The sequence below is a fragment of the Sander lucioperca genome, chromosome 23, assembly GCF_008315115.2.
Source record: "Sander lucioperca isolate FBNREF2018 chromosome 23, SLUC_FBN_1.2, whole genome shotgun sequence".
Lineage (NCBI taxonomy): Eukaryota > Metazoa > Chordata > Actinopteri > Perciformes > Percidae > Sander > Sander lucioperca.
Window position 1 is genome coordinate 3,472,653 of NC_050195.1, and position 26,564 is coordinate 3,499,216.

The following is a 26,564-nucleotide window of genomic DNA, read 5'->3' on the forward strand; positions in this document are numbered from 1 at the left end:
TTGGAAACCAAATCTGTGTTGGTTGTGGTGTGACGCTGCTTTGTGAACGGCCTCCCTGTTTTACAGACAGACAGTGATCTGGCACTCGGAGGAGAGTGCGGCTGATTCAATTCACACAGTTTAAAAACACAACACGACAACGGACCCACATGTGGCGCACGGTACACACACACAGTCCAGACGGTCGTGTGTGAAAGCGGCTGGTGGAGGATTTTGGTCCCTGAAGCATGAATTGAAAAGCTAGTTTTTAAACAAACGGTCGTTGGTTCGTCTCCTATTTAACGACACAAACGAGAGTCAGTTTGTCGGTGATGTGCACTTCCAGCTGAGGAAAGATTTACAGAAGAGGAAGATTTGTTGACAAGGAGAAAAATCACAAGACAAAACAGAAACAGATCTGAAAAGTACTTAAAAAAAAAAAAAAGATCAAGGTGACAAAAAACAACTAAATGGCATCAAAATTCAGCTTCAAATATTCCCAGTTTTCCTGAAGCTTTTAAACATTTTGACAAGTCATCGGGGTTTCCTGAAGTGACGGTGTGTTTGTTTGTGTTTGAGTGTAAGGCCTTTGTGTCGTTGATCCACAGGAGGTAGAAGTCCGAGTCAGGCGAGCTCCATCTCCCGCTCGATCCCGACGTACTTCAGAGCGTCAGCCTGGCTGTACCTGCCACACACACACACACACACACACGTTAGCAGGGTTTCCTCTAGAGGTGCAAGATATATCGACTCAATATCGTTATCGCAATATATCGAAAGTGTCACAATAAGTATGCAATATTTTGTTTATTTTGTGGAGCGCTGCGTCCCGTCCGTTGGCCGTGTGGCTTAGTTGTGTTTGATTTAGAGCTTGAAACGCTATAATGATCACGTTTCATCGGCCAGTTACCGTGGTTACCGTGCCACTTGCACATGTTAGTGCACGTCAGCGCACGGGTCCACTACGTGACAAACCCTATGGAGCGTACCACGTGTGTGCATATTTCGACAGAGTGACAGTGTGAGTGAAGAAATAGATAGAGACAACTAAACGGAACGAATCAGAGAAGAGAAAGAAAAGTTGTGTCCTGTTCTCTTTATTTATATATTTATACTGTCCAACCAGTAGAACATGTCCTGTCCTGTAGACATGGTCCTTATTTATATATTTATACTGTCCAACCAGTAGAACATGTCCTGTTCTGTAGACATGGTCCTTATTTATATATTCATGTTGGACCAGTCCAATATGACTGTCAGTAGAAATAATCCTTGTGTTGTTAGAAAACTTGTTTAATTTGTTATGAATCTATTTTGAGTTTTCCCGTAACTTTTGTAATTTTACATATGTTTAAAAATATTGAAATTAATATTGATATCACAATATCACATTTTGTCAATATCGTGCAACCCTAGTTTCCTCCAGAAAAGTTAAATGTCTTTTTTGACATCCAAGACTGATGGAAGCAATAATCGTTTTAGTGATACCACAAACATGGACGGAATCGCAAAATTAAGTATTTTTAAAAAAAGCTACAGATGCTCAGTACAGCCCTACATTGAGTCAGTGCTAAAAGCTAACTGGATATTTGAATACAACTACGCCAAACCGAACTTAACCGAGGTTTTAGTGCGTTCATTTCTTGTTTTTATTGTTGATTGAAAATAAATGTTCTGCTATATTGAATACTGGGAATTATTCCAACTAAAAAAGCAGCTTAAAGTCCAGATGTGTGCCAAAAAGTGAAACATTATTGATTAATTTGTTGTAAATAGTTTTGTAGTTACCTGTAGTCAAAGAAGAGTTCCTCTCCAGTCTGGATGGCTCTCTTAGCAAAGATTCCTATCCTGTGATCCCCGTTTACCATCATCACTGCAGAGAACACACAAGTTAGCCACAGCTCAACAGGAGTATAAACATCCGTGTGTTTATACACGTTTTTCATAAAGTTTCAGCTCATCTTCTTACCTTTTGCATAGCAGTTGGGGTTGACAGAATGGTTGGCAAAGCGGATCTTGTTGCCTTTCCTCGTGGCATCAACAACAAAGTCTGGAGAAGAAAAAAAACACTTTTCAACACTTGTGTTGTTAGAGGGACATACTCTCGATGTTTCATGGTAGCACGAAACCAAATGTCCAAACTTATTTGTACTCCACAGGGTTCAAAGTAGGCCTGCACGATTCGGGGGAAAATATGAATCACGATTTTTTAGCTTAGAATTGATATCCTGATTCTCTGCCACGATTATTTTCTCACAAAGTGTAATGTTTATTGCACACATGAATCACGACAAAACAAAACAAATTGGCCGTACCAAACATAGATGTTTTTTGGCACCTATAGCACATTGCGCATCACCACGAGCCTGTAAACACAGAGGCTTCAATGAAGAGAAGGGAGAGCACTGCAGCGTTTGGGAGCTCTTTAAAACCTTTTTTATACAGTCTATGTTTAAAACTCATAGAAGAAAGTAGTAGCGTTTGTGATGCAGTCGGCTCGTAAAATGAAATGAAATGAAGTTATTTAAAAATGAAATCGTGAACAGTGTGAATCGAGATCGCGATTTTATAACTATTAATCGTGCAGACCTAGTTCAAAGTTTTTTTTCTCACTTGTCCGGTTGGGCAAGTACCGTATTTTCTACTATAAGTCGCACTTTTTTTCATACTTTGGCTGGTCCTGCGACTTATAGTCAGGTGCGACTTATATATAAAAATATTTATAATTTCACGTTTTTAAATGTTATTTCATGCTGAAAACATTACCGTCTAAAGCCGCCAGAGGGCGCTCTAGGCTTCTGACAACTATATGCTGCTCCTAAAGACAACTGAGAAAGAAAAGAAACTGCAGGTGACTGCAGGTAGTAAAATATGCAGCCGAAAACGGTAATCGAGCAGCAGAAAGAAAGTTTGGAGTGAGAGAGAAACTTGTGAGGGACTGGCGAAAAGGTGACTCTTACTGCAATGAAGGAAACAAAGAAAGCTAGTCGCGCGCTGAAAGCAAGATGGCCAGAGCTGGAGGAACAAGTCCACAGATGTAGATGCACGTCAACGGTGCAGTTACGTCTCCACGCCCTGGTAGTTGTTCTGTATTCTGTTGTATAGTTGAATAACTGTTAATGTGTTACGTTAACATACCGGACACCTACCGTATTCAGCCCCTTGTTCTGTGTGCTGTTGTGTAGTTGAATAACTTGCCTTTCCAGATTAAATGTCTGTTCTTGATCTTGGATTTTGTGAAATCAATTTCTAAATAAATGCGACTTATAGTCCAGTGCGACTTATATGTTTTTTTCCTCTTCATGACGCATTTTTTGACTGATGCGACTTATACTCCGGAGCGACTTATAGTCCGAAAAATACGGTAAATAAAAACATTCTACTTGCCCGAAGCCAATTTTTACTGGCCAGTATACAACTAGTTTTTTTTACATTACATGTCATTTAGCTGACGCTTTTATCCAAAGCGACTTACAATTGCTATATATGTATATCAGAGGTCGCACACCTCTGGAGCAACTAGGGGTTAGGTGTCTTGCTCAGGGACACATTGGTTGATGTATCACAGTGGGAATTGAACCTGGATCTCTCACACCAAAGGCATGTGTCATATCCACTGCGCCATCACCACGGTTTTTAAAACGTAAAAAAAAAAAAAAAAAAAAAAAAAACAAACAAACACCAAAAGTGTCAAAAAACATACTAAAAAATGCTGGTAAAACGCAGAAAAAAAAGTGTCAAATGTCGAAATAAACAACAGAAAATGTCCTGCCAAAAGCCTCAACTCAATTCTTGATCGGCCAACATTCAAATCAAAATCATTCAACAAGCGTTCTCTGGCAACAGAACGATAACGTCATTTATGATACGATGATGCCCCAAAGAGTAACTGAGTTGTTATAGTAACTTGCCTGATGCAGCGTTTTACTTTCCCCCGGGCAAACGGTCTGTTAAAGCAGCCATATTCTGCTCATTTTCAGGTTCATAATTGTATTTTAAGGTTGTACCAGAATAGGTTTACATGGTTTAATTTTCAAAAAACACCATATTTTTGTTGTACTGCACCGCTCTCTCTCACTGCTGCAGATCCTCTTTTCAGCTGGTCTCTGTTTTAGCTACAGAGTGAGACCTCTTTTCTTCTTCTGTACTATCTTTGATTGCACTTGCACATGTGCAGTAGCTCAGATGTAGCTCATGTCAGCTAGCTAGCTCCATAGACAGTAAAAGAAAGGCTGCTTCTACAATTTTGGTCAGTTACAAGGCAGGATTAGCTGGGAGACTTCTAAATGAGGGCGCACATGGAAGTAGTTCTTTTGTAGATTATGGTGAACTTGTGTGTGTTGTAGCAGTGCTTTGCTATTGAGAACAAGGTAGCATGCTAGCGTTAGCATGCTAGCGTTAGCATTAGCGTTAGCATGCTAACGCTACGAGCTAATGGTTGCGGTTAGCCTGCTCGTTTCGGCTTGTGACGTCACAAGCCGTGCCGATTTTGAACAGCTCACCCAGAGACTGAAGGCAGGACACATTCAGAAACCGTATCTCACTCTAAACAGCATGGATGGATTTTTTTCAAAGTTTGTATGTGTGTGGAAGCACCAGAGACACAAAAGAACACCCCAAATCCCAGAAAAAGTGATTTTTTTCATAATATGGGCACTTTAAGGGTTTCTCAAACTTCTCAAATTTACAATATCTTGAAACATGAATGAATAAATAAATAAATAAAACCAGACCTGGAAGCTCAATGAAAAAAGCCCACAATCAGGCTGTGCATCTGTGTCCGTGTGTGAGAGTGAGTGTGTGTCCGTGTGTGAGAGTGAGTGTGTGTCCGTGTGTGTCCGTGCGCGTTATACCGTTGTTAAGGTTGAAGAGGAAGCTGCACATGTATTTGTCGTAGACCTTCCCTCTGCGATCGGCTTCATCCTGAGAGATTATCTGCAAATAAGAACATTACACATTTAAATGGAATACTTTTTCTGCAGTTGAAGAGGTCATTTAGGAAGATTAGACTTGGTTTCTCAGCTTTAATTGCTTCCATTTTTCCATTTCTTTGCATCACACTGTGGGCACTATTTAATAAACGTGTTTGTTTGAAGTGTTTTGCCTCCATTTATCTTTAGTCTTTAAGTCCTGCTGAATTGTCCATCTTTCCATTTCTTCCTTTCAAAAGTGTGCGTGAAAATGCAGCTACTAGATACAATCAATCGTTTAAAGAAAACTAGACTCTAAAATGGTGCATTTGTATATCTGTACAGATTACGCTAATGAATGTGAAGCCACAACAAGACCCATCAGTAAAAACACACAGACAGTGAAGTCCTACCTCTCCACAGTACTCCGATATAAACTCGTTTTTCTGGACCGGCTCTTTGATGAAGATGCCCCAACCTGCCACGTCTGAAGGAGCCAGCAGCAGATGCTGAGAGACAGAGAGGAACGTCAGAGTGGGCTGTTTGAGCTTGTGATAAAAACAAAGATACACTACTGTTGAAAAGTTTGCAATCTCCTGCCACAAAGCCTGATTGTGTCGGTCAGATGTCTGAGAGGACGACTCTACATGTCTGAAGCTCTTTGATGCTTTTAGCTTGTAGACAGTCCACTTTACAAATATGCTATTTAGTTTTGTACACAGAGAACAAAACGCTGTACAATGGTTCAAACAGACAACTGTTGACAACTGAAAGCGCAGAAAGAGACAAAGATCCCTCTCAAAAAGTTGAATAAGGCCGGTTACACACTGGATGCCTCGCTGCGTGGATTTTTCTGTGTCCTACACACCAGAAGCGTGTCTGACGCGGCGCTGCTCCTGCTGCTAGGTACAGGGAGAGCTGATCTCGGGACATAGCGCCCACACATTCAAACTCTGAAAAATGGGTAAGTGGGCTGTCTGTTTATAACAACTTAGTGTAGCTGTAAAGAGCCTATAGAGCCTCTCTGATGTTGGACCGTCACTCAGAACACACACTACGTTGTTATTGTAGCCTATTCTACCCTTTATATTTAGGCTTGTTCCACGTATGGGGAGAGAGTTGTTAAACATAAATATATAGCTACTGATCTGATTAAAGCAAGTCAACGTCGACAGTATTGACTGCAAAATACGTTACATTTTGAATATTTCGTTCTGTATGACCGGTGCTATATTTGAAAATCTTTTCTCTGAAAATTTTTATTACATTTATATCTACATTGATGTCAAAACCTCGAGACTTCCAAACATCAAGATGTCATTTATTAATATGCATTCGTGTCTAAATGACATATAAACATCTTTTCCTATTCTATTTTGCCTGGAAACGCTTCCAACACGCTCGCGTCTCGCGTGAAAAATAGGCGTCGGTTCTATTTCTAGCAGGCACGCGTCTCACGCAGGCAGTGTGTAAACTCTAACCTGTTAACATGAGAGCTGAAATATAAACGGACACGCCACACGGCTGACACGCTCGCGCGACGCATCCAGTGTGTAACCGGCCTAAGGAGAGAAGAAATCAGCAGTCGTTCGTTAAAGAAACCATTAGCATCAAAATATGTGCAGATATAAACAGGAACACGTTGCTATTTAATCCAGTGTTTTCACCAGTTTGTTTAGTTTGTTGCGGTTTCCGTAGTTATTGTTGAAGGAAAGAAGAACATCAATAAAACAGCCGATTCATAACTTTTCAACAGTAGTGTTCGCATTGGATTTTTTTCTACTGAACACATGGTTGTGTTCGGGAAATTCAAGTTCAAAGTGTTGTAAGTAAAGGCTGTTTTATGCTTCTGCATCAACTCCGAGCGCGTTTTCTTTGCATCGCGGTGCATTTCACCGCCAGAACGCTAGGAGGTGTGTGGTTTCCGGAGGGTCAGTCTCGATTTCCGATAATGCCGAGCGAAAGAGAGAGCCAGTTTATGTTATGTTAGCAAGCAAACTTTAGCACAGCTGCCCACAAAGTACTGCTTGCTGGCGAAGTGCTAATTTAAAAACGTTACTGACATATAGACACTTTACAAATGGATAACCCCGTCATTGTAACCAAAATATGAGTTTATTTGCAAAGCTGATGTCAGTGAACTAGCTACTCCCCACAGTAGGCTGCTTGAAACACCGACCATCAACACACAGGACCAGTTGACCAATCACAGTCCTTTCAGTCTGCGTCGCCTCGACGTGAAGTTACACATTTTTGGAGGTGCACGTCGAGCTACGGCGGAGGCTCGGAGGGGGGTTCTCGTCGATGCAGAGGGGTCTGCGGGGGTACGCTATCGATTCCAAGCAGAAGCATAAAGCAGCCTTAAGAAATATCTGTGCATTGTTTGGGCTCCAACAACTTTTGTGTTGTATGAAAGTGTGATTTAAAGTGTTTTAAAGTGTGATTAAAGGTCTGGAATGAATCAAAAACCTTCTTGGCGCCTCTCTGGATGGAGCAGTTCTTGCAGGACACGTTCTTGCTGTCCCAGTGGTCTGCGGCGCCGCAGGTCAGGCAGAGGTCGGGGTCACACTCCCTCACGGCCAGGTAGCAGGGGCACTGCTTGGTGTTACACTGAGCTTTGCACCGACAACCCGGGAAACGGTTCTGACCTGCAGCCACACAGCAGAAGAGCAAAGTTAACTTTCATTTCAGCAGGAATAGACGCTGCGTCAGTCAGAAGTGTGCGTGTGGGTGTGTGTGTGTGTGTGTTCTTACATTCAGAGCTGCACTGGCAAAACTTCTCGCAGAAGTTTTGAGCGGTGACGCAGGGACATGAGGAGTCACAGGGCTGCCGTGGGTGGTCACATGGCTGGTAATTATACACGTGATTGGACGAGCCATCTGTAAGGGATCAGAAGAAACGCAGCGGTCAAACTGGTTTCCTGTAGCTTTAATCATTTATTTAGTCATTACCTGCCCGTTTATTTCTGTTTCCCAATTCAGCCTCTTTTTCCCTAACTTATACAGCTATCGTGTATATATTTGTTTCTGTATTTATCGTTTATTATATAATAATGTTCAATATGTTTGTTTGTTTATGTATGTATGCACCAACCACCAACGCAAATTCCTTGTAAGTGTTACATGGGCAATAAAACGTTTTTCCAATTCTGATTCGGAAGTGTAAAAAAATCCCAGAGGCTAAAATGTTTGACATGTTTTCAGCCACGTGGAGGCTGATGGAGTCAAAAATCTCAAACTATTGGATGACTGTAAGAACTTCTCATCTTGCGCCACCAACAGGACACATTTTCCATTTTTCACAAAGTTAATCCAATACGTTTCAGCTCAGATTTAATTTAGGTTCTGATCGAATCTGATACAACTGGATATTTTTTTGTTATAAATCAATTTAAGTAAAGTAAGTAAATGTTTCCTATCTGATATGTAACAAGCATTACAGTCTCACAGTTCCTCTACCACGGCTTTAGACTTTAAGGGCCCTATTTTAACGATCTAAGCGCCTGGTGCAGGTGTGTTGAGGGCGTGTCCAAATCCACTTTTGCTAGTTTGACGGCGGAATAAAGGGTCTGTGTGCCGGGCGCATGGTTCTAAAAGGGTTGTACTTAGTGTCTTCATTAATCAGAGGGGTGTTTTGGGCGTAACATGCAATCAACCAATCAGAGATCATCTCCCATTCCCTTTAAAAGCCAGGCGCGTTTGGACCTTGGAGCATTGCTATTATGATGGAGGATTTGCACCGTAATATTTTTATTTGTAATCTTCTGCATGTGTGTGTGCTGCTGTGCGTCCCTGTGTGTGTAACAAGCATAGTGTGCACGCTGTGCACGAGTCTAGGAGCATTTTACTAATGCTCTGTTAAAATAACAATGAAATGCTGCGTTATTGACTTTAGACCAGGTTTTTGTTGGTCAATGGCGCGATCACTTCCTGCTGCCTCAAGATAGCAATACGCCCAGAATGCACCTGAACACACCTCCCTGTAAGACCAGCACGCCCAAAATGCACCTGAACACACCTCCCTGTAAGACCAGCACGCCCAGAATGCACCTGAACACACCTCCCTGTAAGACCAGCACGCCCAGAATGCACCTGAACACACCTCCCTGTAAGACCAGCACGCCCAGAATGCACCTGAACACACCTCCCTGTAAGACCAGCACGCCCATGGGCCACAGATGGGTGCAGGTGCATTTGCTATTTAAACGACGTGGGCGCTGGACGGGGAACTGACAACTGCGTTGGTCTTAAACTAGCAAAGACACTTGCGTCGGGCTTTGCGCTGCGTCGGGTGCAGGATAGGGTCCTGAGTCTCTGTAATTTCATGCGCTTTAATCCAAACCTGTGTACGAACCGATAGTAAAAAAACACATTTGGGTCCTTTTTTTTGGATGGTCCACATTAAAAAACGCCTCTACTTTTCCGTTTCCTTTTGCAAACGGTAGTGTTGAAGTGACCTCTGACCTTTCTTCAGCTGGATCTTCCTGCAGTGAGTGGCCCAGAGTCTGTGTTTCCTCTTCTTCTTTCTGGGCGGTGTGTCTTCGTCTTCAGCAGGAGCCCGAGCGATGATGCTCGACTCCTTCACCCTGAACTCGTAAACCTGCAGAACCACAGTTGAGATAACGTTTTAGAAAAAGTAAAAAACTTGTGTGATGTCAGCTTGTTAAATGTGAATATGTTCTAGTTTCTTCTCTCCTCTGGGACAGTGAACTGAATATCTTTGAGTTGTGGACAAAACGAGACATTTGAGGACGTCATCTTGGGCTTTTTGGGAAACACTGATCCACAAACAATTCATCCATTAATTTGGAAAATAATCCACAGATTAACTGAAAATAATCATATATTGCAGCACTAAACATTTTAGACTTTAGTGTCCTTCAAGAACTTTTCCTTACATACTTTGTTTTGCTGTAAGATTAGATACAAGTGCATTATGTTTTTAGTTTTAAGAGAAACTTAAATCTTTTCTTCTAAGGACGTCTCTGAGTCAGTTTGGCAAGTGACTCTTTGATAGCTGTTGAACCAAAATGTAAACTCTTTTTTGCTTCTCCCGTGTTTAGAACAACCTGTGAACTAAGCTGCTAGCAGGAGGCAAACTAGATGCTCACCTGTCGGCAGGTCTTGGTGCCTATGAGCCGTGCGATGGCGCAGAAGTTGTCGTAGTATGTCCCGATGAGAACCCTGAAGAGAGAGGCTTCGGCGCCGCTCCACTCCACCGCTTCAGCCTCACCAGTCAGCTTCATCTTCACTGGAGTCTGACACCGCGAGTTTCCCTCTGCACACACACAAACACAATTTTTAAGGAAGGAACTTTCTCCGGAAACCAACGAACTTATGAGGAACTAGGGAACTAAATCTGTGTTGTTGATGAAAGGAACCAGTGACTAAATTTTGCCTCAGGTTGCAAAAACGTCCCTGCTCTGAGGAGAATACTTGCAAAGTTTTCAGGAAGTTCACAGACACAGTGGCTGCTACAAGTTGTCTAACGCTCCATTCATAAAATAAGGAAGTACTGTAGTATCTATATCAGGATTGTTTGTTTAAGTTTAAAAAATAAAGTCAGGCTTTGTTGTTTGGCCTATTTCTATTTCTATGTTTTCAGAAACACGTTTCGGTGAACTATCTTCGTAAAATATGAGATCGTATTACGAAAGACCCGCCATTATGCTTGGTTGTAAAATCCGGGAGCAGCCAGACCCACGTGATGCGTTTTTCATTTTTTGGGCGACAATACAGATTAGCGCCGCCTGCTGTTATGGAGACGTATTACGTCTTGCGCGAGCGCTGGACGTACGCTCAAGTCGATGTCGCTTTGGTGTGTTCCGATGCACTTTTTGGACCAACTCGGGGGGGCTGTCAGCCCGACTGACTTTTCTGCTGGCGGTCGGCCGTCGGGTTGGTGTGTCAGAGCCTTTAGAGACATTCTTGTTGGTTGTAGCCTTTAAAAAAAAGTCTTAAAAACACTGAAGTTGGGTTTTCCAAGGGACATACTGAGATATTTCTAGCCAAAGAAGTACAGAACTTTAATGGCAGCTTCTTTATTACTTTATATAACAAGCGAGAGTTTGTACCTGAGCTGCTGGTGTTTTCATCCTTTTTGTCGTCGTAGTCTTTGTCGTCGTCTTTGTCGTCATCTTTGTCGTTGTCTCTGTCGTCTTCTTTGCTGCCCTCGCGGTCGCTGTCTGTGTCTTTGGTTTCCGAGGAAACAGATGGCGTGCTGGGTCGGCTGTTGCTGTTCGGCATTCGTCCGCGGCGACGGCCCACCGTGCGCTTGGAGGGCGTCTTGGCCCGCTCGGCAACTACGCCTGCGGGGTACTCGCTCACTATCCCATCCTGAGTAATCACAGCAAGACAACAGTGACACACTGATGGGAAAGTAGCCGGTGAAGCGAATATCTTATCAAGTTATTCTTCAGTTGAATATATAAAAAGGTAGAGAGAGAAAGATACTTTATTGATCCCCAAAGGGGAAATTCAAGGTCCCAGTAGCTTAAAGACATCACACACAACATACACATACATCATAAACAGGATGATAAAATGACAAGTCCACATGAATAATATGGACAATAAAAGAAAAGATACTAAATAAAAAAATCCACATGAAGTATAGGGTAGGATTGGGCATCGAGAACCGGGACCAACTTGGAAACGTTTCAAAAGTTACAATTACAATGGAATCGGTTGGAAAATTTGGTTTTGAATCCGTACATCGGTTCCAAATTTAACATGGGCAAGTTTTGGTTTCCGTAGCGTCCGCCGTACTTCCAGGCGCTTGTTGTGTTGCAGCCATGGAGCACATTAAGCGGCGCTCTACAGCGTGGCTTTATTTTATGTTGAAAAAGCCCGGTAAAACTGCAAATCACCATTTAATCAAAATTACATTTTGCCCAACCCTAACAAAAGAGCTGTTTTTTCCCCCCATTTGTTTGATAGAAGTGAAGATAGTGAAGACAGAAACAGAGGAAGGAGAACAACAATTAACACTGCTGTGATATTTAATGAATGAATGAATGAATGACCGTTGACTCACCTGTACCAGGTACATGTAGCAGTCGAGGCCGCAGGGTTTGGTGTCCACCTGGTTCTCCAAGTTCTTGCGCTTATAGGTGTTTGGAGTTGCATGGAAGGCTAAAAGACAAGAGACGTGTGTTGAAAGTCTGATGTGAACACTAAAACAAAACATATAACAGAGAGGAAGCCTATTAAAAAAAGATGCTAAAAGCAAAAACTATCTGTTCAAAAGGGTTTTACACGTTTCATTCCAGTCGGTGAAAGACTCAGCAGGGCAAAAAAATAAAACATGTAAAAGTCAATCGACTTTGAAGTCTGTTAAGTCTGACGTCTGTTTATAGTGGTCTGCTTTTTTAAATAGGGATGCTCTAGGGCTGTGCAATTAATCCAATTTGAAGACGTGATTTGGGCTCCCAACGATCACAAAAATATATAATAATAATAATATAATAATCGAGAAAAGGGATTATTTTGCACATTACATTTTGCAAGTAAAATCTTATTTTGTGTTGTGTTCTAAAGGGGAATTCAAAAAGTTCAAAGTAAGTTCAAGAGTACGTATTAAGGGAAATGTACAGTTCAGTTGGCCGAAACCAATCCAGCATATTGGATTGCATCCTTCATTTTTTAATAAGATGCCAATTGTGTGAGAATGAGTTTGAGAGTGTGTGTGTGAGTGTGTGTGTGTGTGTGTGTGTGTGTGTGTGTGTGTGTGTTTGGGAGTGAGTGTAAAGTGAGTGAGTGTGTGTGCGAGTAAGTGAATGTGTGTGTGAGAGTGAGTACTAAAGTGAGTGAGTGTGAGTGTGTGTGTGCGTGTGTGTTTGGGAGTGAGTGTAAAGTGAGTGAGTGTGTGTGCGAGTAAGTGAATGTGTGTGTGTGTGTGTGTGTGTGTGTGTGTTTGGGAGTGAGTGTAAAGGGAGTGAGTGTGTGTGCGAGTAAGTGAGTGTGTGTGTGTGTGAGAGTGAGTATTAGAGTGAGTGAGTGAGTGAGTGAGTGTGTGCGTGTGTGTGAGAGTGAGTATTAGAGTGAGTGAGTGAGTGAGTGTAAAGTGAGTGAGTGTGTGTGCGAGTAAGTGAATGTGTGTGTGTGAGAGTGAGTACTAAAGTGAGTGAGTGTGAGTGTGTGTGTGTGTGTGTGTGTGTGTTTGGGAGTGAGTGTAAAGGGAGTGAGTGTGTGTGTGTGTGTGTGAGTATTAGAGTGAGTGAGTGAGTGAGTGAGTGAGTGTGTGTGTGTGTGCGTGTGTGAGAGTGAGTATTAGAGTGAGTGAGTGAGTGAGTGAGTGAGTGAGTGAGTGAGTGAGTGTGTGTGTGTGAGTGTGTGTGTTTGGGAGTGAGTGTAAAGGGAGTGAGTGTGTGTGCGAGTAAGTGAGTGTGTGTGTGTGAGAGTGAGTATTAAAGTGAGTGAGTGTGTGTGTGTGTGTGTGTGTGTGTGTGTGTGTGTGCGTGTGTGAGAGTGAGTATTAGAGTGAGTGAGTGAGTGAGTGAGTGAGTGAGTGCGTGTGTGTGTGCGTGTGTGTGTGTGTGTGCGTGTGTGAGAGTGAGTATTAGAGTGAGTGAGTGAGTGCGTGTGTGTGTGTGTGTGTGTGTGAGAGTGAGTATTAGAGTGAGTGAGTGAGTGAGTGAGTGAGTGCGTGCGTGCGTGTACTAACGGTGCAGGAAGCAGTCGTATTTGAAGCATCGTCTGCAGAACAGAGTGTGGAAGGAGTGCAGGCTCTGTTCGCGCTGCACGGAGCGGGCGTTCGGACCGTCGATGTTCGGTGTGCACTCAGGGGGCAGCGCGCCGGGCAGCTGCTGCTCCGTCAACTCCTTGTACCTGACAGACAGACAGACAGACAGACAGACAGAGAAATCAAAGCTGCTTACAGTCGATGTCAGGAACTGAATAATGACCCATGCATACACCTGAGTTTACAATTAATCTACGTGTCACAACAGCATTCTTCATCCCGTCAAACAAGCCCCATAATAACTCTTTTTGTTCTTGTGGAATAAAAGAGAACTCAATCTCAGAGATTCTGTAAATAATGAGTCTTCATATGAAGAAAAAGGACACAATGGAGTAAACAAGACTCACTTCCATGTAAAGAGGAAACACCTGCCGTCTCCTAACAATTGAATTAGGCAAAGAATCAAGAAACTTTCAGGGACTTACTTTCCTGCAAGGACTTATGAACAATTATTTTTAGGATAAAAACACAACTGTGTGTCGTAAACACTTTCCTACAAAATAGGGAGGTTTCACACTAACAAAGAACCTGTTAAATGTGCAAAAGGTTTGTCTTTTTGCATTCTGCATTACTGGTTTTAACAGCTATGTAGAAACCCTGATATGTGCCTCGGATCTCACACACACACACTCGGCTAATTCTTTCAGTCAATCGCGCACACACACACACACACACACACACTTTGTTATATTGTTGTCACAATAACAGAGAGACTTCAATATGAGCGTTCATATAAAATATATTATGATAGAAAGATAAAAAAAAGAAACTACACTGCAGGGCAGGGTGAAATAGATTTTTTTGTATATTTCCACGGCATGTTATGTAGCGAGCAGTGTGTAATCGAGTTATTACAAGGTACACAAAAAGGTTTCCATCAAAACGTAACAGTATATATGATGCTTACTTGTGGACTAAAAAGAATAGGCTCATCATTCTCATAAACTGCAACTTTAAGATTTAACTTACATACCAATATTTACACCTTTAGTAATAGAATAGAAGGTCCTGATCGTTGGACCGATGCTGCACTTTTGTGGCCAATATTGACAAAACCAACTACAAAAAAATAATAATAATATATAAAAAAAATTAAATTAAAATTTTTAAATATTTTTTTGTAAAAAGAAATGTATTATATATATATATATATATATAAATACATTTCTTTTTACAAAAAAATATTTAAAAATTTTAATTTTAATATATATATAAATTTCTTTTTACATAAACAAAATATAAAAATTAATATATATATATATATATATATTTTATTTTTTATATTTTTTGTAAAAAGAAATTGATATATATATATATACACAAAATATATAAAAATTAAAATATATATATATTTTATTTTTATATTTTTTGTAAAAAGAAATATATATATATATATATATATTTCTTTTTACAAAAAAAAAAAAAAAAGAAGATTTTTAAAGTTTTGGCTGTAAGATAAATTAAAGAAAAGACGAATTTCAAAAGATTTTGAACATCCTTTCTTGTTTTAGGAAAACCAAACAAGCTTAATTTTTCTTCGCAACCAAAAGAGAACTTTCTTGACGACACATTCAACAACTTTAATAGTTTAAAATGTCGTGCTGCGCTAAGCGGTAGAGACAGGCTGAGAGTAGCGGTTGCCGGGGGGATAGAGCTGCATGTTCCTGTGCTTCGTGGGCGTGACAGGTTTGCTGTATCTGTAGCAGATGACCAATCATAAAAAACTGGCTCTGTGTGACTTAACACAAGAGTAGAAAAAACTGTTGAAACAGGAGCGTTCAGAACAGTTGGAAATCTGAGGTTTTTGCTCACAGTGATTTCTTTAAAACACGTTTACGTCATTATTTGAAGCTTGGCCACGTTCAGCATGAACATCGGACATTGTAACATTATAGATATGATAGGAAATACGGAAAAGCAAAATAGGAGTAAGGCCAGACCTTCCTCCCCAGTGCTGCTGCTGCGGAGGGTCTGGCTAGTCCACACAGCATTCCTGGATGTGAGGAAAAACGTGCTCTGGTTTATTGCCATTTCTTTAAACCAAATCACAATCGTCTTGGGCGGTCCTAAGCGCCGGACGGACGGCGCTGCTGCAAAATAGCCTCGGGAAGGAACTTGTTTTGGTGTACGTTCAAAAGTAGTTTTAGTCGTGCAACCGAAAACTCAGATTGGACAGATAGTCTAGCTAGCTGTCTGGATTTACCCTGCAGAGATCTGAGGAGCAGTTAACCATAGTCCTCAGAAATCCACCGGAGGTTAGAACGCCAACACAGAGAAAGAGGAAGGAGACGGACATCCAGCCGAATAAGGACATGTGGCAGGAATTTCCGGCGGCACCAGAGCAGTCCCCGAAGTGATGTAGACTGCCTTTAACATAACTAGAGATTCTAGTATTTATGGACAAACAATCCAAGTATGACAAAAATAAATTCAACATGAAGAGTAAATATACAAAAACATGTGTACAGTAACTTGTTATATTGGTGCAGCTCATATTTGCAGTATATATAATAAACTGTGTCCCTCTGTTATTGTCACAACACTAACACTCTCACATACAAACAAACCCACTAACTTTTCTTTGAGCTCCTCAGTGGAGCCCTTGTCAGGGAACATGGAGGAGATGGCTTCAAAAATCTTGTCAGAGGGAAACTTCTTGGTGCCGTCATTGCTGGTTCGGCCTGGAGACGACACATGCAAACGCGCTTTCCATCAGGGCACAAAACTCACTTTTACTTAAACCCACCGGCCAATCTCAGTGACCTACGTAACTACGTTTCTAATTTTCTGTCGCCTCTGGGCCAAACAGAGCTAAAGTAGTTGCCAATTAACTACCCACTAAATAGTCTTTTGCGCTGCACACAATCACATAAATTCTTGCTGTAATATCATTTTAAAAAGGCCCTGATCACAGACACAGGTGTTTTCAGTTTATCAGGCTGATCAGACCTCTTCCCAGGACTGTTGTGTGTGTGTGTGTGTGTGTGTGTGTGTATGTGTGTGTGTGTGTGTGTGTGTGTGTTTATATATGCCGAGTTTTTTGTGATTGTTGCGGGCAAAAATCCTTGATTATGCGGCACGTTTTCTTAAAAAATGCGATGGAATATGCGGGATATTTATGCAATGACATTGCGGGAACTTGCAAAAACTGCGGTTTCATCGTGGCTTCATCGCGGGGTTTGCAGCTTTTCGATGATGTTCACGTCGCGTAATTACGTCACTTCATAACGTTCCCATGGCAACAGGGGAAAATGGCTGCTCTTGTGTGAAGTAAATGCAACATTTTTCAACTTTCTGCTAAGATGTATGTGTGACTTTTTTGCAAAGAAAATGCGGGGATTATGAAATCATGCAAGCCCCGCATATTTTTTGCAGATATCGGCAATTCGTGTGGCGAAAGAGCGGCATATTTAAAAAAAATGCGGCCCCCGCATAAATATGCAGACTTTGGCTGATTATGCATTGAATTATGCGATCGCATAATCACGTTTTTCTAGAGGGACTGATTAAGGGCCAGACGTGTATTTAAAAGAAAAATCTAATATCCTTTGACTGTATTATTGCATGTTTGATATAGTCTTCTCACTTACAGTTTGGTCGACATAAAGCCCTAAAAAAGTTCCTTAGCCATCATAGAAAAAAAGAAAAAGAAATCGCCAAAAAAAGGTCGCAAAGGCGCCAAAAATGTTTCGGAAAAGGTGCCAAAAAAGCAGTCGGAAAAAGTGGCAAAACTTCACAAAAGCTACAAAATGTTGAAAAAAAAACAACAAAAACTAGGTGGGCCAAAATCTATTGTGAACCTAAATTGATAGGCGGGCCGGATTAACATCTGCGAGGGGCAGAATTTGGCCCCCGGGCCTTGAGTTTGAAACATGTGGTATAGACTGAGTGTTTGACTTCTTCCTGAGTCTCTTGTTAGCTTTGTTGCACCTTTTAGGGCGGGACAAATGACAGCGTTATCATTCTCATTGGTAGAAAAGATTTGTGATGTAATAAATTCCCATCTAAGTTCCGCCTAATCTTCAACCTGAGCAGAGCTTTAATCAGCCAGAATAAGTGAAAACACCTGTTTGGGTATTCAGAAACTTAAATACAGTTTTTCCCCCCGACAAAATTAATATTGTGTGTAAATAAACAGCATCTTCTGCTCATTAATTAGCGTGTACGAGGCAAATGGTGGTCACACCATATACTGACTAGTTTTCTGCACATTTTAGAGTGACCTTTTATTGTGGCCAGCCTAAGTCACACCTGTGTAATAACCATGCTGTCTAATCAGCATCTTGATATGAGGTGGATGGATTTTCTCAGCAAAGGAGAAGTGCTCATTAACACAGATTTAGACAGATTTGTGAACAATATTTGAGAGAAATAAGCCTTTTGTGTACGTAGAAAAAGTCTCAGATCTTTGAGTTCAGCTCATGAAAAATGGGGGCAAAAACAAAAGTGTTGCGTTTATAATTTTGTTCAGTATGTTCTCCCAAAACAAGAAATCGATTCACGTATGAATCGTGATTATTTTTTTTGTGACAATTTTTAAAATAAATTCTTTCCCACAGTATCAATATTTGTCTTTTTTTGTAACCAATGATTCACCTAAATATTTAAGTATACATAGTTTATACGGTACCGAAAATGCAGAAAATCCATGTTAGGTTCTTCTTTACAAATGAAATGTGTGATGTGCGTTCTTCTTAGAAAACAATCTGTTTGTAGAAATGTTGTCTCATGCTATATCGTCTCTAGAAGTGCATCATTCAGCTTTTGTTTTTGTGAAAGAATCGCAATACTTCTAGAATCAGCGCCCACGTATCGTGAAGGAATCGACTCAAGATAAAAGCAGATCGTATTGTGACTATTCGTACTGATATTGCAACTACGATATCAAAGGGAATGTTACCGTGTCAACAGATAACGCTGTGATGATCACTGGTACCTCAGTGAAAAGACTTACTCTCATTGTTAATGAGCCCATCCTTGCGCGGGTCCTCTGGATGCTCCTTGCCCTCACACAGCTCCATCTTTTCTACCTTGAAGTCATGCTCTTCCTCCTCCTCATCGTCCTCGTTGTCGCTGTACTGCGACAGAGCGCTGACCAGCTCCACGAATATTTCATCGTTGATGAAGCCGCACTCTGCAAAACACAACACATTCAATCAAATGCCTTTACTCAGCAGAATAATGTTTATGTTTAATGTTTTCAGGTTCATGTCAGGTCGTTTCTGTTGATGGAACATTACCAAAATGAGAAGTTCTCATCTTAATATTTAGGAAAGCAGCAGGCATTGTTTACGACTAACCCTCACCTCTGTCTCCATGGACTTTGCCATCATAGTTCTTGATGAGTTCTTCTATGAAAGTACCATCTTGGTCCAGGATCTCGTCTCCCATGTAGGGGATGTTATGGAGCACCGTCTCATCCTCCACCTAAAGCAAAGAATGCAAAACAAACATTACACACACACACACACACACACAGACAGACAGCTGCGGTTAACACTGACTATGTTTACATGTACACATTACGCCAGTTTTTGCCCTTATTTCACAATGGATTCATGGCTAATGACTGTGACTATACCACTAATATTCCTGATAACATGCAGCCATGCAAAATAGGATTTTTCTAGCGTTGGCAGACTTGTTGGAGCGTGCAAACTGAGCCTCCCTCTTTCATTCCTTCAACCAGGTTCTTGAAAAGATCGGCTCTGTTGATATCCAAATCTTTGATAATGTTTAAAAGTAGCCGTGTTGCTCCTTCTTTTCTTCAAGCCGTGCATCTCTACTGAAGCCCTGCAAACTGTTGGCTGGTTGGTTTGCCTACCGCAACCATAGCAACACTCAGAGCTGACAGTAAGCCGTAAACAGCCAAGAAGCCATAAACTGTCAAACTGCAGTAATAAACCTGATTGAGACACAGATTCTGAATGCGCTGTATGCTCGACATGTCTAAAGAATGTTTCTAAAACCAGAATAATACCGGCATATATCACACACACACACACACACACACACACACACACACACATTAATCTGAAAAGGCTATATTCTGGAAAAGGTCTTATTCTGAATATCTAAACATTACATTTACATGACCCGTACCAAAGTCGGAATATTGTCACATTCGGAATAAAAGTGGATAATTAAAGTGCATGTAGCCGTACCGATTGTCCCGACCACTGATGCAATTGTTTGACTTCTACAACTCTGCACAAAAAAAACCTCTGAAGTACATTTTAGACGATGTTTTCCACTACATGCAGCTGTTAAACGTTAATACACACCATGAAGTTCTGCTGCAGCGGAGACCAGGAGTACATGACCGGGACTGAGGCCACGGCGTTGAGAGTCTTCAGGGGAATGACCTGCCGGGGGTACTCAGAGAAGCCGCTGTCCACCGTGCACTGGACAGGAAAGGCAGAGAAAAGGTACAGTCACAACACAGGCTAAAAAAAAAAAAAAACCTTTCCAGAAGCTTTTATGTACATGTGAGATCATCTGAGAACAGCGTTAATCCACCAACCTCTCGAGTTCCTCTTAAAGAGCCGACAGACGTCATAATGTGAACCGGCTGGATTCTCCTGGTCTTCCACTCCTGGTTCAAGATGTCAGTGCGATCCATGATTTTCTGACGGTTGGTGTTGAACATGCTCTGCAAGAGTTAAAAGAAATGTAAACTAACTGCGAAGAACAAAAGACAAGCAACGTGTCAGTCGGCCAGCAGCCAAAATGTGCCACCACTTGACAGGATGCCGATTAGGAATGGGTTTAAAGAAAAATAGATTTTCCGATTCAGTTGAATGATCTGATATCAAGTCATAAAATCCAGGGATTGATCTTTTAAGAGGCTCTGTTTTAAAGCAAGAGTGAAGATATTGGCGTCATATTAAACTATACGATCGAAGGAATCAATGTCATGCTAAATAACGCTCCAAAGTTAGGAGACATTTTGGCGAGGGAAAAATCTGCCATGGCTATTTCCCCAAATGTTTAGCTTTAGATATACCGTCTCTGTACTGAAAAAAGCACTTTCTCTGTCTCTATGTAACTGCTTTGGGTTAGTTCTTATTAATATTTTTAATAATGCAGCAGGTTAGAGGGTTTCTTGTACAATTTACAGCATTTGTTGTCTGAGAAGCTCCTTCATATCCAAGCAAAATTGGTATTTCAACTGAAACATCCCTAATAGACACGATAATGGATCAAATCAAATCAGGCCTTTGTGAATCGGAATCGATTCAGGATATCCGTGGCGATACCGAGCCCTAATTCTGATGCTTTCAGTCTAAGACTAAAATAATAATGCACAAAGTAAGTGATAAAAACATGACTTTACTGCCATATTAAGTGTCCATTATGTCTGATTATTGATGTATAAAAGTAGGCTTCTAAAAAGCGCTGACTGCCAGCCAGATTGCAGATTACCACCTCTTCTCCATGTGGACAATTTAACCCTATTTCACGTACATTTATATGAAGATTTCTCATACATCTAATCACTGGGTTTCGGACTCCACCGGCCTATCCAACTATAAGGTGTCCTCAGTGATTTTAACCACCTAAACAGGATGACTAAAAACAAACAAATCATCACAGGGACAAAACACTGCTGACGTAAAGAGGAAACGAGAACACAAGCAACGTTGGCATGCAAACATGACATTTCCTGTTGTTGCTTTTCATGATTAAAGAGAACTGTGCATGGGTTTACGTAAACCGCCACATGAGTGATTGTCACCTGCAGTAGCTCAGCTGAACGTCAATCAAGGTCAAGAATGAGCCTTAACTCTTAAGCCAACATGGACAAGAAGTCTTTTAAATGCTCAGTAGTTGTGATCATCTACTATTCATGTGCAAACGCCATCATCTGATAATGAAGATCTTGTGCTTGAACGTTTCAGAGCAGCTACTTAAGGGACCCTGTAGTGAAGATTAGGCAAGTTTTTTTGGCAGTTTGCAGATTATCTGTATTAGAGGTCGACCGATTAATCGGCCGGACGATTTTTTTTGCATTTTTCACATAATCGGCCGATATCAGAGTATATCAAGCCGTTTTTTTGTGTTCAAGTGTTTTCTTCAGACCTAAAACAAAGAAATGCTTCTGGCTGCTACTGTGTGCAGCACTACTATTGTTAAAATTGTTAATTTATTTTATTTATGAAAGTTTGCAGATTTGTGTTCTCAGAAGTTTGATAAGTTTATTTTCTTCTTACCTGTTTGATTTATTTAATATATTTTATATACATTACACTACCTACATTCTTCTTCTTATTATTATTATTATTATTATTATTATTATTATTATTATTATTATTATAATTATAATACAATATATGTTTTTACATTATACATTTTTAATTTAAGTATACAAGTGCAGATTGGTGAAGTGTTCATTAAATGTATTTGCTGAGAAATGTTGTGTATGTTAAGTAATTATTAGTGTTACATTTTATCTTTGAAATAGAGATTTAAAAACACGCACATATCAAAATAAATCGGCAGCATTTATCACCCTGATTTCTAAAGATCGGCCAATGAAAACCCCCATACCGGCTGACCTCTAATCTGTATCAGCATTTAATTTACCTGATAACCGATGAAGTTAATGAATTAAAAAGCATTCTACTTTGGCTCAGCTACAGTTCTGTGTCTGTCCCTCTGCTTCGGCTTCACTCACCACTGAGTCTGACTTAATGTCTGAACATTGGTCGTTTCATTAACTACTAATAATCGGTATCTGCCATTATAAACCAGTATCGCTCTATCCCTAGTGAAGATTGTTTTCACCTCTTGCAGCAAGAGATTGCTGCAGTTACATCTATCTATCTACCATCTATCTCTTCAGTTAAGCCAAGGCTTTTGTTGTTAAGGTCATAAGAGAAGCATGTATCTGTGTCATCATGCAACCAGGGAGACAACAGTAGACAAGCTCACCAACAGCCTCTTGTATTCTCAAAAGCAAACATGTGTTCATGAATTAAGACAGATGAATAACAAAAAATTGACCTTTACAGACTTCTCTTTAATTTTGGCCAACGCTTTGTCAAACAGTGACAGGCTAAACATTTAAAAATCTGTATTAAACTGCAAAGGTTACAGCGTTGTTAATTCTAATTTTACAATCCTTTCTGTGCAGAACATTTTTAATATCAGGGCTAATCGCACTTACAAGTATTTTGGCTGTTGATAACTATTATCCATTATTGTTTCTATCATTTTAATGTGATTAAATTAGTGTTTTTCCTCTGCCAGCCTGTTAGCCGGCTTCTATGAATATCTGCGTGGAGTGAAGGTCTGTCTGCGTGTGGACAAACCTTGACCTCGTCGGCCCGTCTGAAGCGTTTGAGCTGCCGAAGCCTCATGTACTCAGACTTCACCCTCCTCTTCCAGCAGGCGGGACCCTTCTCCGAGCGCTTCCCTGTCAGCACCATGATCAACCTGCACAACAAAAAACAGAGGGAGGGTGAAGGATTCTACACACAGTGTTGTAGTACTCAGGACCGGTCTCAAGACCACTTTTTGAAGGTCTCAGTCTCGTCTCGGATAAAGAGGACTTGGGATTTTATTTTTTAAACTCACCCCTGCAGAGATATTGCTAAATTGCCTGTGCATTCTCTAACTTCATGTGTTACCATCAACCAATAACTTGACTCATTTCTAATTTGAAATAGGTTTCTTATAACCCCCTCTCCCCGCCTCCTTAACACGCACTCCCAAAAAAGTGAATCTTGGAGACAGAAGAAGTAGTTCTAGCTGTCTGGCACTGGTCTCATCTTGGTCTTGACTCGGTCTCAACCCCTCAAAGTCTCGGTCTTGTCTCAGTCTCAACCCCTCAAAGTCTCGGTCTCAACCCCTCAAAGTCTCGGTCTCAACCCCTCAAAGTCTCGGTCTTGTCTTGGTCTCAACCCCTCAAAGTCTCGGTCTTGTCTCAGTCTCAACCCCTCAAAGTCTCGGTCTCAACCCCTCAAAGTCTCGGTCTCAACCCCTCAAAGTCTCGGTCTCAACCCTCAAAGTCTCGGTCTTGTCTCAGTCTCGACCCCTCAAAGTCTCGGTCTCAACCCCTCAAAGTCTCGGTCTTGTCTCAGTCTCAACCCCTCAAAGTCTCGGTCTCAACCCCTCAAAGTCTCGGTCTTGTCTTGGTCTCAACCCCTCAAAGTCTCGGTCTCAACCCCTCAAAGTCTCGGTCTCAACCCCTCAAAGTCTCGGTCTTGTCTCAGTCTCAACCCCTCAAAGTCTCGGTCTTGTCTCGGTCTCAACCCCTCAAAGTCTCGGTCTCAACCCCTCAAAGTCTCGGTCTCAACCCCTCAAAGTCTTGGTCTCAACCCCTCAAAGTCTCGGTCTTGTCTCGGCCTCAACCTCTCAAAGTCTCCGTGTTGACTCGGCCTTGATACACTGTGGTCTTGGTGATGACTTGATCTCGTTTTAGGTGGTATACACATTTAATATTTTCAGTCTTTGCCAGGACTTATAGATCTTGACTGGATTGTGGGTCTTAAACATAAGGAAACCAACATCATGCTTTTGATTGGCTGCAGTTCCACCACCAGCAGATGTATTTATCGATTCCACAAGAAACAAATGACATACTCAGGGGTCTGCTGCGATCGACATGAGACAATATCATTAACGCCCATTTAACACCAACAGTTACATTTATATCAACTCAAAAAAAGCTACTAAAATAGGATTTGTCAATTGTACTACTGAGATTTTCCAGACATTTAAATGAAAAACAAACTACTCTTTTAAATAAAAATAAATAAATATAAAGTGGGAATGCCCTGCTACGCCATGAACTACTACAACTACTATTTCTAGTCATAGTTCCATTATCTTTATTGTGACTATTATTGCCACTGTTCATCACACCCCCAACCGGCACCGTCAGACACCGCCCACCAAGAGCCTGGGTCTGCCTGAGGTTTCTCCCTAAAAGGGAGTTTTTCCTCACCACTGTCGCACTAAATGCTTGCTCTTTGGGGAATGACTGGAGTTGTTGGGTCTTTGTAAATTATAGTGTGGTCTAGGCCTACTCTGTTAAGTGTCTTGAGATAACTCTTGTTATGATTTGATACCTTAAATAAAATTGAAATCTAAAATCAAAGGGCATCTTACAGACGATATGCATTGATATTTTACCTTTGCAGCGTGGATCATTGAATCGATACATCGATCCAGATCGATGTTACAAGCCCTAATTAGTATCACAAAATAGAGAAAAGCTTGTCATTGTTTTGAGAAACTAACTCAGAATAACTTACAGACACGGTTAAAAATTAGCACTAATCTAACAGCCAAATGCTGGTATGCAAGCAGCAGGTAGATTTGCTTCACTCACCAGCCAAAAAAAAACCAATGATAATCCATTGAGTGGCTGTTAAAATTTAAACATTAACTAGTCATTTGGCTGGTGGACAAAAAGTTACTTTTAGAACCTGCTTACAGGGTCTGTTTTCCATCACATTGGCGGAAATGCACATGCATATCAACTAGTATTCCAGACGATTTGTATGCCTGGAAATGTGTTTTCAAGGCAAACAAATAGCACAGCAAGCTGGGCAACATCCTGACATCTCTCTGACAGCTGTCACATGCTTCCCACTAAGGTGCCCCTTAACTGCCAGTGTCAGTAATTCACTCTCACTGTCCCTCCTTAACGTCAGTCCACACACACACACACACACACACAAAGTTATTTAGGAGGGAATACATTCTGACCCATCGACTCTGTCATAGTCATTTAATGTGCAATTGTTTTTGTAGATACGTCTTTAATGTATATATTTGTATTACTTCATATATTTCATATTAACTGTTCCCTTCATATTCTTTGCTTTCTTGGCAATAAACATTTTCCTGGTTATTTATTTACTTATTTTATTATATTTGAATATGTCCCTTACATGTTCTACTAAATGTCTTTTTAATGGAGCCTCCGAGCATAAGCTTTTCCACACGTTAGCACCCGTGTAACCGGATAAAACATCTTGAATTTTGACAGAGATACAAAATGTTGGCACGCGACCACCGGCAAGCTAAAGCTAACTGTTGGTTAGTTAACAAAGAGTGTAGCCTCGAGGACAGACCGTCGGAATCGCTGGAAACAAAAAGACAACAGCACTGACAGCTCCTCTTACCTGCACAGGAGGCTCAGTACTCATTCAACGGAGTGATTTGGGATCGATGTGACAAAACACCGGCCAAAATCGTCCTTTTGGTTGGGGATTAACGTTAGCTGGCTCCGTGTTTCGGCTAGCTGTAACGTTAGCTCGGCGGCTAACTAGCTAGCGGTTAGCTTAGGAGGAGGAGGGATTCACTTTGCCGGCTTTACGTAGCGAGACTCGACAAACAGAAGGAAAAAGCCGGCGTCCCTTCTGCTTTGAAGACGGCTATATAAAAGACAGTGTTTGTGGATGTGAATTACGCTGTTTAAGTTCAGCCTGCCTATAAACAATTCGTCCAAATCCAATGTTTCCGCCTCGGTCGGCACCGCTACGGTTCAAACTGCTCGCACTCAACGCCCACTACGGCTTCAACAGATTCAAGAGGCGCCAAACGTTTGGGCCAATCACAAAAGCCGATGTTACGGCTTCTCAGTGTGGTGTCACGTGATTGGTTTGGGTTGTATCAACGTGCTAGCCAATGAGAGTTTAGAGCTGCGCCGGGGCGGCCTGCTACGGGGACATGTGGACCGACAGGCTCTCTTTGTTCTCTCATAATGTCAACAGAATATAAATAAAAACACAAAATAGATTGTTTGACAATTACATTATTAACAAGCAGTCTTCATCTTTAATTATCCACCAGTGTCGGTGTCAGTTTGATTAAAGTTCGCGGTAGGCAGATCATCCAATCATAGGTGCTTTTACATATTTTTATTGCAATATTTATATATTTATATTCTTGACTGTTGCAGTACTTTGCTCTATTGT

General features: G+C 41.2%; 1 protein-coding gene across 1 annotated transcript; it reads right to left on the minus strand.

The window, feature by feature from the left end:
* Positions 1–26,180, minus strand: ezh2 (enhancer of zeste 2 polycomb repressive complex 2 subunit). Its single transcript, XM_031304850.2, has 19 exons — positions 25,770–26,180; positions 22,947–23,070; positions 20,156–20,284; positions 19,917–20,036; positions 18,939–19,059; positions 18,587–18,766; positions 16,208–16,313; positions 13,555–13,718; positions 11,926–12,023; positions 10,964–11,225; positions 10,001–10,167; positions 9,354–9,489; positions 7,644–7,769; positions 7,359–7,537; positions 5,303–5,398; positions 4,833–4,914; positions 1,949–2,029; positions 1,768–1,852; positions 1–664 (listed from the first exon to the last, which is right to left on the minus strand). Exons 2-19 carry the CDS (start codon positions 23,061–23,063, stop codon positions 604–606), a joined length of 2,310 nt encoding a protein of 769 aa, XP_031160710.1. The 5' UTR covers positions 23,064–23,070; positions 25,770–26,180; the 3' UTR covers positions 1–603.
* Between the last annotated feature and the right edge of the window lie 384 nt (positions 26,181–26,564).